This window comes from Xiphophorus maculatus, chromosome 12 (genome assembly GCF_002775205.1).
Source record: "Xiphophorus maculatus strain JP 163 A chromosome 12, X_maculatus-5.0-male, whole genome shotgun sequence".
NCBI classification, from domain to species: Eukaryota; Metazoa; Chordata; class Actinopteri; order Cyprinodontiformes; family Poeciliidae; genus Xiphophorus; species Xiphophorus maculatus.
Window position 1 is genome coordinate 1,283,507 of NC_036454.1, and position 17,153 is coordinate 1,300,659.

Consider the following 17,153-nt stretch of genomic DNA (forward strand, 5'->3'; position numbering starts at 1 on the left):
AGGCTCAGAAATTAAAATCATCCCCCCTACATTAATAGACTAGACAGTAAAGGATGATATAAAATGTTCTACATAACGGGATTCTGTTTTGTAATGCTTTAAGCCATTATGGTGTTAAAAGAAAAATCGGGGAATTTCAAACCATCTGCGGAGAACATTTTCATCAGACACTGAAAAACGTTCGACTCATATGTTTCAATAAAGCTATAAAAACCGTATTTATTTCAATTAATCTGCGAAATAAAACCCACCGTTTTATGTCTTACATAGTTAAGAAACGTGATAATGTTACAAATATCTTCAAAAATTTCCTCTTCGGTCATATTTCAGTCCGTTTTCTCATCAATATGGAGAGTTTAGAGCGATGCGCGCTCCCGCGACAGGGCATGCAATTTCCGGCAGGCATGCATTTCTCGGCATAACACCGGCTCCGGAACCGGGTCAGGGAAAGCAGAAAAAGCAGTGAACCTGCATCAACATCTAAACCCTTCAACCCAGTTCTGACCCAGTACACCCGTTTCGACTCGGTTCTGGCCAGGTTCAGACCTTTCTCACTGAATCTCAGTCTCGGGTCATTTCTTTTCCAACCGGACCTGGTCCCTTAAACGTCACATCCGGAAGTGAAAACCTGAGGCTGTAATTTGAATGCTCAGACCGGCCGAGAGGTCACGTGAGCACACGGATCGCAGGAAGCTTGGAGACAGGAAGCGTTTAGGTGTTATTTTGGTGAGTATTAAGGTGGTTTTTGGCATAATCTGGGCTGTGAGTGGATCTAGATGGCTAGTTGTAGTGGAGGGTGTTCAGAAGATGAAAATATGGATACAGGATGGTCTATGGTAGAAAATAGAAGAGGGGGAGGGGGAAAGGATAAAGGTAAAAAGGGAATAAATGCCGGTAAAAGGTCTCTTGAAGATGAGGAAGAAAGAGTGGAAATAAAAAAGAAAATAATGATGGAAGACTTTAAAGTTATTTTAAAGTTTAAGGCTGGACAAGATATGATTGGGGTAAGTCCTATCAATCTATCAAATGGATTAAAGAAAGTCATCGGAGATGTAGAACTAGCTAAAGTTTTAAGAGATGGGAGCCTGCTTATTATTTGTAAGAATGCTGAACAAAAGAATAAGGCAGTAAAACTACAAATGGTATGCAAAAAAGAAGTGTTAGAAAGAAAGGTAGTGGGGGAAGAAAGAGGGGTGAAAGGGGTAATATCAGGGATCCCTGTTGGAGAAAATTTGGAAGAGCTTAAGAAAGTAATGAAAGGAGGAGAGATTATAGGCATCAAACGATTGCAAGCTTTTAGGAATGGGGAGAAAATGGACAGTACATCTATTCTATTAGATTTCAAAGATAAAGTTCTGCCTGATGAGGTGATGGTTGGTTACATGAGTTTTAATGTAAGAGCCTATGTTCCACCGCCTCTCAGATGCTATAAGTGTCAAAGATATGGTCATACTGCGAATGTTTGTAAAGGGAAACAGAGATGTGGTAGATGTGGAGGTGAACATTCGTATGGTGAGTGTGGAAGTAACCCAGTTAAATGTTGTAATTGTGGAGGAAATCATACTGCAGCATATGCAGGATGTATGGTTAGAAAAGAAGCAGCCGAAATTCAAAAAGTTAAAATTGATAGGAGAATTACATATGCTGAAGCAGTGAAAGAGGTGAAAAATATTGGAAATGATCCAAAAACAAATTATGGAAAGGAAGAAGGGATTAATAAAAATCAGGGTAATGTCACGTTAGAAAAATTAATTCCTTTTCTTGCGTATATCATTAATTGCTCAGAACAAGCAAGAACTAAGACTGAAAAAATAAAAATTATAGTAAAGGCAGCTACAAAGTTTTTTAATGTCAAAGATCTGTCATGGGAAAAAATTCATGATGAACTTAGACATGGGGAAGGATCATCTGAAAATGAGGCTTCTCAAATTGTTGCATAATTCAAATTCTACAATGGAACGCTCGAAGTTTAATAGCTAATGGACAGGAATTTAAAGGTTTCATAAACAATTTAAATACAAAACCAGACATAATATGTATTCAAGAAACATGGCTTAAATCATCACTGCAATTTAATATTCATGGTTACTCAGTTTTACGTAAAGATAGAATAAATGGGAATGGAGGAGGATGTGCCATATTTATAAAAGAAAATATTAAATTCATTCAGCTTCAAATAATAACAGACCTAGAAATTATTGCTGTAGAAATTTGGACAAATAATGGAAATATCAAAAATAATAAATTATTATAATCCTTGTAAAAAATTAAAACTTGAAACAATCCTAAGACATTGGAGAGGGAAGATAATTTGGTGTGGGGATTTTAATGCACACAGTACTTTATGGGGAGAGAAAGATGATTATAATGGAGGAGTTTTAGAAGAAGTGATTGAAGAAAAAGAATTGGTAGTGTTAAATAATGGTGTAGGCACTCGGGTGGATTTGATCAGAGGGAAAGAATCAGTTATTGATCTGACTTTGGTGTCGCAATCTTTTGCGGAAAATTGCAGCTGGAGAATATGCAAAAAAAGTACAATAGGAAGTGATCATTATCCAATTTTTGTTGAGGTAGAAATTGATATAGAGGAAAACCAGATAAAAAGTGAGGGAAAATGGAGATTTGGGGATGCAAATTGGGAAAAATTTAGAATAATAAATGAGATTAATATGGTAAATATAGATACAAGTAAACCAATAAATGAATTGAATTTAGAAATTAGTAAAAGCATTATTAACGCAGCAAAAATAGCCATTCCTAGAAGTAATGGTACAAAAAAAAAGAGAATAGTTCCTTGGTGGACGTCAGAATGTTCAGGAGCAATTAAAATGCGGAATAAGGCTTTTAAAATTCTTTAAAAAATTATTTGTTTCCAAAATTTAATAAATTACAAAAGGAGACAGGCAGAAGTCAGGAAAATTATAAGAAATGCTAAAAGGGATTATTGGAGGAAATATTGTGAATCCTTAGGGAGAAATACTGCATTAGATAAGGTTTGGAATACTATAAAAAAAATGTCCGGTAAATCAAGAGAATATTTCTTTCCAGTATTAAAAGAGGATGATAAAATTATAGTAGATAGTAAAAGTAAAGCAGAATTATTAGCAAGAGTATTTACAAAGATACATAGCACGGAAAATCTAAATAGTAAAGAAAAAAAAGGACGTGAAATTACATTGCAGAATCAAAATGAATTACTGTATAATGATGAAGATAATGAGGACCTTATTAATATAAATTTTTCTTTAATAGAGTTGAATAAAGCATTGAAGAATTCCAGTAAATCAACTCCTGGGAATGATCAAATTAGTTACAGTATGATAAGTAATCTTAGTGAAATGAGTAAAAAAATATTATTAGAATTATATAATAAGGTATGGAAGGAAGGAATATTACCTGACAAGTGGAAAGAAGCAATTGTTATACCTATTTGTAAACCTGGTAAAGATCCTCACTCAGCTGAGAGTTACAGGCCAATAGCTTTAACATCATGTATTGGTAAGATTATGGAAAAAATGGTAAATAATAGATTAATTTATTATTTAGAGTTGAAAGAAAAGATTAAATCTTATCAATTTGGTTTTAGAAAAGGTAGAAGTACAATAGATTCTGCATTATGTCTGGAATATGAAATTAGACGGGCTCAGATTAATAAGGAGAGTCTAATAGCAATTTTTTTAGATATAGAAAAAGCTTATGATATGTTATGGAAAGAAGGATTGTTAATTAAAATAAAACAAATGGGGATAAGGGGCAGAATATATAGATGGATTAAAAAAATTTTAACGGAAAGAAATATAAAAGTAAAGGTAGGTGGCGTTTTAAGTTCAAGGCATCAAATCGAAAATGGCACTCCCCAAGGTAGTATAATAAGTCCTATGTTATTTATTATAATGATTAATGATATTTTTAATAATATAGATAAATCTTTTGGTGTTTCATTATTTGCAGATGATGGCCTTATCTGGAAGAGGGGAAGAAATATTGAATTTGTAAATAGGAAACTACAAGAGGCATTACATAGTGTAGAAGCTTGGGCTTTAGAATGGGGATTTAGAATCTCAATATCTAAATCTAAAGTTGTTGTTTTTACAAATAGAAAGTTAAATATTATTACAAGTCTGAAATTATATGAGAATGTTATTGAAAGGATAGATCAAATAAAATATTTAGGATTCTGGTTTGATAAAAAACTTACATGGAAGACTCATGTTAATAAAATAGTTGGAAAAAGTAAAAAAATCTTAAATATAATGAGGTGTTTAAGAGGAAAAGAATGGGGAGCTGATAGGAAAGCTTTAAAAACAATTTACATTGGTCTAATCAGGTCAGTTTTTGATTATGGGTGTATTTTATATAATTCAGCTTCAAATAGTTTACTAAAAACCATAGATAGAATACAATATTAAGCATTAAGACTTTGTTGTGGAGCGATGAAAAGTACCCCAATTTCAGCTCTACAAGTTGAGATGGGTGAGATGCCGTTGGAGCTCAGAAGGAAACAATTAGCAATAACTTACTGGGCAAATATTAAAGGACATACAGAAAGTCATCCTCCATATATTATGTTACAATCTTGTCAAGAAAAAGAAAAAAAGCAAATTAATAGTTTTGGATGGTTTATAAAAAATGAAATAAGAGATATAGGAATAAATCATAGTTTAATTAGTCCTGTGATTGTTCTTCCTGTTATCCCACCATGGATAATTGAGATAGCGGAAGTTGATTTAAGTTTACTGGAAAAAGGAAAACAATTAGAAAAGAAAGAGGTGGAAAATTATATTGGAAATGAATATGCGGAATATATACAAATATATACAGATGCCTCTAAAATGTCAAATAATAATATAGGAATAGCTTTTATAATTCCGGACTTAGATATTATGAGAAATAAAAGACTAACAGACAAATTGTCAGTATACACAGGTGAACTAATGGCTATTTTAATGGCTCTAGAATGGGTTGAGGAAACAAGAGAGAGAGAGCGGTTGTAATCTGTTCAGATTCAAGTAGTGCATTAGTAAGTATTGTAGAACAAAATTCAGAATCGAGGCAAGATATTATAGTTGATATTAATCAGTTAATGTTTAGGATTAAAAGTTATGGATCTCTGGTCAAATTAGTTTGGGTTCCTGCTCACATTGGAGTAATAGGGAATGAGCTGGCAGATAGTTTTGCTAAGAATGCAGCAAAAAAGTGTATTGTTGATTTAAAAATTAAAATGAGTAAAAATGAGGTTAAAAATATTAGTAAAATGTATATTAAGGATAAATGGCAGGAACAGTGGGATAAAGGAAGCAATGCCAGATTTTATTATAGCATCCAAAGAAAAGTTGGAGAATATAGGAAATGTAGCAGGAATAAAAAAGAAGAAGATATTATATCTAGATTAAGGTTTGGACATACAGGTTTAAACAGTACTCTTAAAATAATAAATAAACATGATACAGGTTTCTGTAGTTATTGTGGGAAATTAGAAACAATACAACATTTTTTTTTAGAATGTCGTAAGTATGTTCGAGAAAGGGAGGAGTTAATTAGAAATTTAAATAGGAATAAAAATAAATTAGATATTAGAAGTTTGCTTCAAAGATCATCGGGGGACGTAGTTTTTAATAGTATTTTTAATTTTCTAAGGAGAACAGGTATTATGGGAAGATTATAGTGACTTTACATCTGATCCATACTCCAGTCTAGAAGGTGGCGGTAATGCACCTAAAAGTTGTTTGCCAACCGCCATAAAAAAAACAAGAAGAAGAAGAAGAAGAAGAAGAAGAATGCTCAGACCGGAAGTTGTGAGGTGGCCGTGGTTGCGGGTCAGGGTTCGGGTCTTGGTGAGGCAGTAAACCCCACCGAACCGGACCTGACCTGGTTCTGGGAGGATGGAGATGTTCAGCAAGCTGAGCGGCATGCTGCTGAACGCGCTGGAGACGGTGAGTCAGCGGAAGTTGGCATTATGTGCTTCCGGTGGTCAGTAAAAAGTAAAATTCTCGAACAGAGACGGAGGACAGGGACAGGAGGACGTGGAGACAACCTGTCCCAGTCTCTGTCTGTCCTCCCCGGTCTTCGCAGAAGATACCAGCTGCAATTTTCTTCTGGGAATGTCAGGAATGTAGCTGGAAGGTAACTGCTGCTAATGCTAACTGTTTACCTGGAACTGAGCATGCGCAGTTGCTGAAGCTGTTTAAAGTTTATAAGTACATCTGAAATTAGTTTATCCGTTGATTTCTAAAGGGATTAATGAACAGATGTCATCCCGGGTATATAGTAGAAGTAGCACTATTTCATTGTAATTTGTAGGGTTTTTGCTAATATATATTCATAATAGAAGTTACATTTCTCTTTTCGGTTATAATACAGTATTTAATAAAACCGGTTTACAGAGCTGCTCAGTACAGAGCATCGTAATTGTGAGTTTAATCACAGTTACGACAGGAACACGATCAATATGTTTTGTTACGGAATGAACGTGAATTAAAGCTGCGAGCACCGCGGGGGTTCCCGCACCGCCGCAGAAGCCGTCACGCATTTTCCCCGCCCGTCCACCAGGCGATACACATGAATGCGTTCGGCAGCGCTCCCCGACGACTCACAAAAAATCTGGTGCAGCTGGGTTGATGCATCGAGGAGATGCAGCCGATGTATCAACTTAGGGGGCGGAACGGAGTCCATTTACATTTCAAACCTGTTGGGCTCTTCAGAGGTGAACAAAGGTCATACATGTCGAGTTTGGTGCCAGTCGGATGATCCCTGTGTGATTTAAAGACAATCATATTCCTTTATTTAACCAGGTAAACCCTGTTCAGATCTAGATCTCATTTTCAAGAGGGACCTGAGCAAAAATTTGCGATACATAACAGCCTGGTTACAAGATAAAAACAATGAATACATATGCACAAGTATAAAACAATAAAACCAAAACAATGACACTGTTTCATAGAATCTTGTTGCCTATCTTTAAGAACTGATCGAAATAAGTCCAGTCAAATCATTTCCGACATCTTAAGTTCAGACTGCAGCTGATTCCAGGCTGTGGAATCAGGAATCAGGTGTGTTCAAAGACACGTTAGATCAGAGTCCCTGAACACACCGTCACATGGTGCTGACTGACCCGTCTCCATGGCGACGCTGGGTGATCGCTCACTGAGTCTTTGAGGGAACGTCGAGTTTCCAGATAAAACATCCTGGGAAACCGACAGAAAGGCACCTGATTAGTTCTTCCACTGGATGGACAGGCATGTCATTGGACGGTTTCTGAGCTCCTCCTCCTCTTCCTCTCACTGACCCAGCATGTGGCTGATGTGACCCGGTTCTCCTCCCAGACAGCGGGGGCAGCGGCACTGAGATCCGATCCGGTCCAGGTCAATCCCACCTGCTGCTCCTGCTGCTGATTGGTCACAGGCACACCATGGGACATTTCCATTGGATACTCTATCTGGAGCTCCGCCTCCAAACACACCTGCTTCTGCTGGCAGATCCAAGGCTCCGCCCCCTTCCTTTTCAGCAAGTTAGCTCCCTGCATGCTAACATTAGCCTGTTAGCTCCAAACTGTTTCCGGCCTGGAAAGCACAAACTGACCGAGCAGCTTCCGGTTAAACTCCCAGTAAACTAACTCGGGACCCAATTAACCAGTTAACCAGTAACCAGCCCCAAACACACTGCTGCTGGTGCTGTTGTTGTCCGACCTATTCAATCGTATGACTATGGCGAGGGACTGATATTCGCCATTTGGCCACGCCCACACGGTTCAGCCAGCAGCGAGCATTGACGGAGCTCATCATCCGAATCATCTTGATTAGGTCAAGAGAGCCATAGATGGAACTTTCCAAGGAAAAAAATAGCACTTCCTGTTCTGAGGGGGCGGGGCTTAGATGACGTTAGACAATGACGATAGAGGATCGTCAGGCATCCCACCAGGATTACTCATGCCAAGTTTGGTGCAGCTAGGTCAAAACGTGGAATCTAGAAGCTTGATTAGGTCAAAGGGCTAAGATAACTTTAAATCAGACATGCCTTATGATCAGACTGACCGAGTTTGAAGCCGATCAATCGAAATCCCTAGGAGGAGTTCGATCAAATACGACGGCTGTAAACGTCAAAAATGGGGTCAAAATCGGACCTTCAATCCAAAATGGCCGACTTCCTGTGATACTTGCGCTATGATATTAATAGTAAATTCTGAGCGTCTTGGTGAGCTCTACATGTGTACCGAATTTCATGTCTCTACGATGAAGTAAGGGAATAGCAGAGGGGCTTTTGAAAATTGCTAGATGGCGCCGTTGAGCCATTTTTTTTTTTTTTTGCGATTTTTGCGACGACCTTAAAATACGAAATTTTTAAACAGGCTTGAGCCAAGTTTGGTGAGGTTTTGAATATGATAAAGCCCCAAAAAGGGGGGCAGAATCGTAAGAATAAGAAGAAAGTACACAAAAAGTAGGCCTTCGCAGCGCTTTGCTGCTCGGGTCTAATCAGCAGCTCGTTAGGACTGACAGTAATAAAGAGAAAAGCAGAGAAGCTGCTCAGAGATCTGAGCTGCAGGTTTGTGCCGACAGAATAAAACACCAGAACTACATAATATTAGCTTGGGGTGAATTAGATTTTTCATTTGAATTAAAAAAATAAAGTTCATGATCTGAGTCTTTATCATTATGTTTGGGCCAGCAAAATTTATTCATAAAACAAAATAAAATATCTGGGATTAGTCCATCAGAACCGGAACCTCGAGCTTCTCTGTTGCTGAGTGTCGCTGCAAATCAGCCGAGAAATGACCGCAGCTGCTGCGCTCCAGACCGTAATACAGAGAATCTCCCCACTGGACCAGAACCGGACCGAACCGGACCGAACCACACATTAACCTGTTATAGAGAGCAAGTTGCCACTGGAAAGTGTCTGCCCTTGTGGAGCTCAGTAACTGTTGTGCTGTTCGTGGCTGTACTTTAATAATCAGACCAGGTTTAATCAGTGGCAGCAACAGGTGAGTCTTTAACAGGCTCCCAGAACAAAAGCGGTGGTTTTCATCGCCCACCGACAGGTAAGGAAACAAAAACTTAGACTTAGACTGACTTTATTGTCATTTTGCATGCACAGGGTGAATACAGAACGAGATTTCGTTGCATACGGCTCAGGACAATGTTTTGAGCTTTCAATTGTGAGGTTACTCCAGAATAAAATAGAGTATAAAATATGAATATAAATCTAAATATAAAATATAAAGTGCAGGACTGACAGTAAAATAGAAGTTATTTAGCTCTGTACATGTGCAAGGTATAAAGTGGAGACCAGTTTTTGAGTGCAGTCCAGTTAAGAGTTCAGCAGTCTGATGGCAAGTGGGAAAAAGCTGTTTCAGAACCTGATGGACCTGCACCGGATGCTGCAGAACCTCTTTCCAGAGGGCAGCAGGGAGAACAGTCCATGGTGGGGGTGTGAGGGGTCACTGACGATGTTTCGGCCTCGGGACACGCAGCGCTGGGATGAAATGTCCTGGATGGAAGGAAGGGGGGCCCCGATGGGGTAAGGGTAGGGTTAGAACTTGGCTAAAAGTTCTAAACCTGAACATAGAACCCAAAATGCTTTATGTGATCATTTCATTGTGTGGACAGAAAACCAAGGGAAGAAAACCCGCGTCTGCATCCGAAGCAACTGAGTCAGAGAAGGAGCTAACTATGCTAGTGCTGATAGCTAACTATGCTAGTAGCTAACTATGCTAGTAGCTAACTATGCTAGTGCGGGTAGCTAACTATGCTAGTAGCTAACTATGCTAGTAGCTAACTATGCTAGTGTGGGTAGCTAACTATGCTAGTGCAGGTTATTTGCGGCCATTTCTTCAAGTCGCCATTAGCTGTAGGTAGCGGTAAAACAATATTGTCACATTTAAGCTTTGATAGCTGGAGTTCCCACATATTTTGTAGCCTAAAAGCTCTGACGAAAGCCGGTTATGGAGTTGCTAACATGTAAACAAATGGCGGTTCCGGTTTGCGGCGGAAGTCGCAGCAATAAATCACACAAAACCTCATGGGGGCTTGGAATAAGGTGGATAATGAGATATCTGAGGCTAAAAAGCGTTTGGATTAAAAAATGTTCAAGATGTCTGTAAATCATCTGGAGAAGCTTGAAATGAATCATGATAAATCAGAATTTCAGTTCTACAAAGTTGTGCTGAGTCATTATTTACTTTGAAGCTATCTGCAGTTTAATTCGCCTCAGTTCTCCTGTCTTAAAATACACTTAAGATATCTTTAATTAGAATTATGACCAGTCAGAACAGAAAGGGAGATCATTTAAGTTGACAGTAATTATTATTAAATCAGTTGATATTTCTTCTAACTTCATGAATCTAGAGCTGATGTTTTCCAGAGAGAGCCGACCGCCGACCTGCTGGACTCCTTCATCGACCACTGGAGGTCCATCACCAACTACTACATTCAGACCACAGGTGAGCAGCCTCACCTGCAGCCTCACCTGCAGCCTCACCTGCAGCCTCACCTGGTCTCCTGACATTGTGTGTGTGCGCAGATGACAGCCGCCCCGCCTCTCAGACCGACATCCCGTGGCGTCTCAGGCAGATGACCGACATCCTGGTGTATGAGGAGAAGCAGCAGGTGACTAGCTCCGCCCACACACCTGTAACCATGACAACGAAGCTGTCCAACCTCACTGGGCGTCGCCTTGATTTCCTTCAGTCACGTCTCGGGTTAGAGTAGGGGACCAGGCCCGGTGCCGCCGCGGTCCAGGCCCGGTCCCTCCCGGTCCGGTCTTACTGCCTGTCTGCTTGTCCAGGAGGAACCGGGTCGCTGCCTGGAGTTCCTGCTGCAGAACCGGCTGCTGGAGACGCTCTGCACCTTGGGGAAGGCTCAGGTAGGCTCACCTGGTGCTGCCGGGTTCAGACCAGAACCAGAACCTACAGCCGGGTCTCACGCTCTTCCTCCTCCTCCTCTTCCTCAGTACCCTCCAGGGATGAGCCAGCAGGTGCTGCTCTTCTTCTCCAGGCTGCTGTCTCGGATGCAGAAGCCTCTGCTGCAGCTGGTCCCCATCCGCACACCTGTACAGGTGAGCAGGTGATCTACCTGTGAACAGTCTCATTCCTGGGGCAGGAGCCGGTGGGCGGGGCCAGCTACCTGGAGGAGTTGTGTCACGTGACTTCCTGTTTTGTGCTCTGCCCACAGAAGCTGATTGGCCTCTGTGCTCTTCCTGGTTCCTGCACTGAGAAGGAGGAAGCTCAGTTTTTATTGGCTGTTTGCTCCAGAGTGTCACAGGATCCGCACATGCTCAGATACATCCTGCAGGTGAGCAGCTCTTTACATCACTTCCTGTTAATGGGTTATTACATCACATCCTGCTGTTGCTGTTTCCAGCCCCCAGACAGACTGGTGGCGTCCAATCAGAGCCCAGATGCAGCCAGCAGCCAATCAGAAGCCTCTGCCTCCAGCGCTGTCCAATCAGAGCGTGGGCTGCTGTGGGTTCTGCTGCAGCTCAGCAGCAGCCAGGTGGGTTAGTGGTTCTGTTGGACCCAGCAGAACCGCCCAGGTCCACTGCATGTTCTCCCTGTGCATGATGGATTCTTTCTGGGTTCTCTTTGGGTTCCTCCCACAGTCCAGAAACATGACTGTCAAGTTGATTCGTCTGTATAAATTTTCCCTAGGTGTGTGTGCATGGTTGTTTGTCCTGTCTGTTTCTGTGTTGCACTGCGATGGACGGGTCACCTGGCCAGGTGACCCATCCAGGTGACCCTGCCTCTAGCACCAGAACCCCTCCAGACCCCGATGGGATGGAAGAAAATGGATGGATAAAAATATTAACTGTAATAACAGCAGATTTTATTTATGATGCCCTTCATGCTCTCAGAGCTTCTCTGGTTCTGATGGACCTGCTGTCTTTAATCACCATGGTTACCAATCAGGGACATGCAGACGCTGTGCTAACGTCCTCCGTCTGTCCTCTGTGTCCTCCAGAGGCCTGCGGTGCGTCTCAAGGCCTGTGAGGGTCTGCTGCAGCTGGCGTCCCTCCTGGATGTTGGTCCTCCATGTCCTCCAGGTCCTCCGTGTCCTCCAGGTTCTCCAGGTCCTCCAGGGGAGCTGCAGGCCGCTGCAGCCCAGCTGGGGCAGCTGCTGGCTGGGCGGCTGCAGGAGCTCTACTCCCTGCTGCCTCTGGAGGAGCTGCAGGCTGCTGAGCTCAGGAGCTGGCCCCGCCCCTCGTGGAGGTAGACACCACCTGGTTGGCTCCCTGGTTGCCATGGAAACATGGTCTCCTGACCCCTGTGTGTCCTCAGGTCAGAGTCTCAAGCAGATCACATGACCCGTTTTCTCACCTGGTTCGACTTCCTGGATGAGCTGACGGCCGACGCTCCTCAGGTATGCTAACGTTGTGTGCTACAAGATAGTCAGGTACTATAGTACTACTATAGTCTAACGTAGTTCTACTGTAGTCTACTATAGTAGTACCACTCACGTCTCTTATTGGACGTCCAGGCGCTGTCCCAGTGTGTCCTCCAGCGGTGGCTCATTGAGACTCTTCGTCCTCAGCTGCTGAATGCGTACGCTTTTCTCCTCTTTCTGCTTGTTTTCACCTGAGGGGGCGGAGCCTAATGTCCAGGTGCGTGTTGTCCAGGTGCAATTGGAGCGTCTTGGCGTCCACCTCCGTCCTCTGCTGCGTCGTCAGACTGGTCCGGTCTCCGTCTCTGCTGGACCAGCTTCTGGACTTCCTGCTGAGGACGCCGTCCGTGCTGCGGCCGCTGCTGCAGCGCTGCGACCACGCCTCCGACCAGGTGAGGCCGCAGGACGCGCCCACCAAGCCCCTCACCTGGCCACGGCGGCCCACCCAGTGTCTGTGTCCTCAGATCAGCGTGGCGTCTCTGTCTCTGGTGGACGAACTGCTGCAGAAGCCTCACAGGGACGTCCTGGACACGCTGGTGCTCGGCTTCCTGCAGAGCCGCCGTTACCTGTCCTCACCCGCGGGGGGCGCCGAGGACCGGGAGCCCGACAGTGACGGCAGCGACGACGGCCGGTATGTCCGGCCGCGGGACGCGCCCCGGGCGTAGGGCCGTCCTCCCTCTGACGACTGTCTCCTGTCCCTCAGGGACCTGGAGGATGACCCGTTCTTCTCAGACGGTTTCCCTGACGACCACCTTCCCCCTCCTCGTCTTCGTCAGCCTGCTGCTCCGGGCTCTGCCGCTGACATCATCAACAGGTAGCAGACCGGCTTCAGACCGACCGGACTGAACCGACCGGGACCGGACTGAACTCTCTGTCTGTGCCCAGTTTCCTGGGCCTGGTTCCGGTCCAGGTGCGGTCGGCCCACCTGCTGCAGGACGGAGGCTACGAGTCGTACGTCCTCGAGGCGCGCTCCTTGGTAAGAGACTCGCCTGCTGCTCCGGGCGCCGTCCAGGTGGGGTCGCCATGGTTACCTGTTTACCTGGGATCTGTAGAGGTCGGGGAGGTTCTGACCCAGATCAGGTAACAAACACCAAGCAGAACCTTCTGACTGAACACAGGTGTTCTGGTTCTGCTCTGCAGTCAGAACCAGGTAAACCTGTCCAGGTGGAGGCTCCGCCCCTTCAGGTGTGTCGCCCTGATTGGACGACCTAGAGTTTGATCATAAATCAAAAACCTGGTTACCTGTGAGGCTCAGCTCACCTGTGGCTCCTCCCTCTGCCAGGTGAGCCAGTGCCAGGCTCTATCTCTCCAGTGGGCGTGGCCACAGACTCCTCCTCCGCCTCCCACCTGCTCCTCAGGTGAGGAGGCACACTTCTTCGAAGGCCACCTACTGAGAGTTCTGTTTGAACGTCTGGGACGCATGCTGCAGCAGGTGGGATCACCTGAGATCTCCTCTGTGCTGATCCTCACCTGAGCCCCGACTCACCTGTGCAGGTGTTGTGTGTCAGCAGCCGTACGAGGTGAACCTGCAGCTGACGGCTGTCCTGTCCCGTCTGTGCGCCTTCAGCCACCCGCTGCTGGACGAGTACCTGCTGGACCCGTTCGTCCACCTGTCCGCCGGCAGCCGCTCGCTGTTCGCCGTCCTGGTCAGGGTGAGTGGACCGTAGAGCTGGAGCAACCAGAGCCGCCCCGACTGGCCGCTCTGACTCACCTGTGTCTGTCTCAGGTGGTGGGAGAGCTGATGGAGCGCATCCAGCAGGTAGTTGACCTGCCGCAGCGCCTGCTGGACACCAGGAGACGCCTGCTGGGACTCCACCTGGACGCCAGGTAACTGTGTCTGCAGAACCAGCCACCTGACCCCACCTGGACGGTCACCTAGTGGTGATAGAGGTGACGTAGATGTTGATACACAAGGTGACGTAGAAGGTGACGTAGCGCTGTCGGGCTTCGGAGGTGAGCTCCAAAGTACAACAGAAAGAAGCCCATATTAATTCTCCTTGTACTGATATGATTGCAGCAGCGACACCTGCTGGACAGACGCTGACCTGACCTGCTTAGGAACCGAAACAGACGGATAACTGGAAACTTTTACTAAAGTTACATGACTTATCGTATCGAAGGAAAAAACATACTAAGAGCAAATAAACAGCAATCTATAACCAAAATATTTCTCTGTATATGCTAACAGGTGGCAAGCTAGCAATGTGTAGCATGCTAATAACAACCAGACGATGAAACTTCCTTAAGCCAACGAACAAAGGAAACGTCGGCGCCAGCTGCAATCGCTAGCTGTCCCAACAAATAGCCTCAGTACCTTATAGCATCATGAAATATTAATGTCCAGCAGCTGCCTGGGTTCTTACAGCAGTTCTGGTTCCCAGGAAGCTGCAGGAGCCATGTTGCTCTGCGGCTACTGACTGGATCGCTCTTTGCCAGCCAGACTGAGGACCAGCTGTTGGTCAGAGGCAACATGTTTCATTAGCAACTCGCCAGTTCAAAGTGCTTTACGTCACAAAAACACAGCAACTATGAACATGTACTGTCCATGATCCAACTCAGGCAGATGTTCATGAAACATGTTGATCCATCAGCCTGGATTTAAAGGAACTCTGTTTCAGCAGGTTTTCACTTTTCTGGAAGTTTGTTCCAGATTAGAGGAGCATAGAAGCTGAATGCTGCTGAGGTCCAACAGAACCAACATTTTTATAAACATTAGGTTCTCCTGGTACCAGCTGATCAGCTGACTGATGATGTCACTCACCTCTCTGGTTTTGTGGGCGTGTCCTCAGACCGGAGCACCCGGCTCTGCTCCAGGGCGTCATCGTCCTGGAGGAGTTCTGCAAGGAGCTGGCGGCCATCGCCTTCGTCAAGATGCCTCTGGACCGGAACCACGACCGCTTCTGCTCAGGGCCCGGGTCAGTCGGACCGGAACCGGCTGAACGATCCTGATTGGACGCTGATCGGCATCTGCTCCTGCCCACTCCCCCTGCAGCCAGTCGGAGCAGAGGAATGGGATGGAAGCTCATTGGATATTTTCCTCATTACTTCCGTCAGAGCCAGCTGAACCGATCACTATTGATCACTATTGATCAGAACTGATCAGAAAATGGTTTAACATAAAGAGTTTTACTTATTTTAGCTTCACAAAGTTCTGCTGTTAGCCAAACATCAAACGGGAGACGAAGGAAACTGCTGCAGAGGAGACAGAAGAACCTCTGGACACTCGGACTTCTGGACACTCGGACCTTTGGTCGGTCGGACCTCTGGACACTCGGACCTTTGGTCGGTCGGTCGGTTGCCAGTGTGACGGAGTGTTTCTTCATTTCGGGGCTGAATGAATCAGAACCGTTGTGTTCAGGTTCTGGTGCTGTTCTAGTTGCGGTCAGCGGGGGGCGCTGTTGCTCATCCAGCTGTTTCCTGTCATGTGACATGACGTTCTGGCTGTATTGCTATAAGTTCTTTATATTCCCACCAAGGTCAAACTATTCTGGTCACGTTTACGATGTTGCTCGTTGGTTTTCCAGCTGCATGGGAACCAAACTGTTTCCAGGCTTTGGATCTTTTATCTCTTTGTATAAAACCCAAGTGTTGGTTCTGCCTGGCAGAGCTTTTCATCCAGACCTGCTCCATTATTGATTATCCTACATCATCTCTGTGTTGTGCTCAATTTATGAATAAACCTGATTTTATCTGACTGCTTGGTAAAATAGCTTTTTCCACACCAGATGCTACGGGAGCCTGGAGGGCCAATAAAATAAAAGTTTTCCTGGGTTTCTGTTAAGACTGTCCTCTGCTGGGGGGTTGTGGCTCGGTCCGGTCCGGTCCGGCTCTAGACCAGTGGTTCTCAAATGGGGGTACGTGTACCCCTGGGGGTACGTGGAGGTACTGCAGGGGGTACGTGAAGCTTTTCAAAATATCTTTAAAAATCAGTAGGCTCCTCATAATAAGTCTTGGGAAAAATTATTTTGTAAAAAGTTCGATAAAATATAAATGTGTGTTCATGCACTGAATTTTATATTCAGTATTTAGTTTCAATATCCTTTAAAATAAAACGGACCCCCCACCAAGTTAGTTTGACCCACGGACCCAGGGCACTCGTCGTTATCATGACTACACTGTAACTATGGAGACGTGGCTAAAGCGTAGCAGCAATGCTGCTGAAAGTACAGATAAAGTGAAAAAGAAGGCAAAACCAGAGCCGACGAAGTACATAATGTACATGGAAAAGTATGTTTTAATGGGATTTATGTCCACGATCTCCGTACCTCTTTTATTCCAAAAATGTTTTGCCCGTGTCAGGGGGTACTTGACTAAAAATATATTTTTAAGGGGGTACATCACTGAAAAAAGTTTGAGAACCACTGCTCTAGACGACCAGGCTGTCTGTGTGAGCAGCAGAACCTTATGGCTGACCTTTGATTGGCTCAGAGCTCAGGCCCGTCGGACCGGTTCCGGGTCTGCAGTAGAACCTGATGAGTAAAGGTCTGGTTCTGATCCATAGAACCAGAACAGCAGAACCTCCAGAACCTGTGGCTCCAGCTGGAGGAAGAAACATCATGAGCGTCTACTGTAGAAAACGTGATGTCATTGTGATGTCATCATGAGCCGTGCAGATGGAATCTGATTGGCTGGAGTGTTTGACCCTTTCTGACCTTTTGTTCTGGTTCTGACCCAGACTTGGAGAGTTTGGGTCCCAGAACCTTGGAAAACTTTGACTGGGCCACATCTCCAGTTCTTTGGATGATCATTCATGTAAAACATCTCTGTCATTTTCATCATTGTTTT

The 17,153-nt window shown here is 44.4% G+C and overlaps 1 protein-coding gene across 4 annotated transcripts; it reads left to right on the top strand.

The window, feature by feature from the left end:
* Positions 1-629: 629 nt before the first annotated feature.
* Positions 630-16,062, top strand: LOC102230693 (protein FAM160B2-like). Of its 4 annotated transcripts, none has more exons than XM_023343859.1 (18): positions 630-726; positions 10,354-10,432; positions 10,513-10,598; positions 10,777-10,854; positions 10,942-11,046; positions 11,163-11,282; positions 11,352-11,483; positions 11,949-12,196; positions 12,266-12,347; positions 12,465-12,529; positions 12,604-12,760; positions 12,833-12,999; positions 13,072-13,182; positions 13,254-13,344; positions 13,651-13,800; positions 13,877-14,020; positions 14,095-14,195; positions 15,158-16,062. In XM_023343859.1, exons 1-18 carry the CDS (start codon positions 646-648, stop codon positions 15,315-15,317), a joined length of 2,157 nt encoding a protein of 718 aa, XP_023199627.1. In that variant the 5' UTR covers positions 630-645; the 3' UTR covers positions 15,318-16,062. The 4 variants fall into 4 exon arrangements, with proteins under 4 accessions (XP_023199627.1, XP_023199628.1, XP_023199629.1 ...); XM_023343860.1 differs by having other exon boundaries at positions 13,880-14,020; XM_023343861.1 differs by lacking the exon at positions 630-726 and adding an exon at positions 5,775-5,933.
* Positions 16,063-17,153: the final 1,091 nt, after the last annotated feature.

Excerpts from the sequence above, each read along its gene's own strand:
- LOC102230693 (XM_023343859.1), top strand. The coding sequence starts at position 646 with ATGCTCAGACCGGCCGAGAGGTCACGTGAGCACACGGATCGCAGGAAG. Across the intron at positions 12,761-12,832 it reads GCGACCACGCCTCCGACCAG|ATCAGCGTGGCGTCTCTGTC; the intron begins GTGAGGCCGCAG and ends CTGTGTCCTCAG. Across the intron at positions 13,183-13,253 it reads GCCGCTGACATCATCAACAG|TTTCCTGGGCCTGGTTCCGG; the intron begins GTAGCAGACCGG and ends GTCTGTGCCCAG.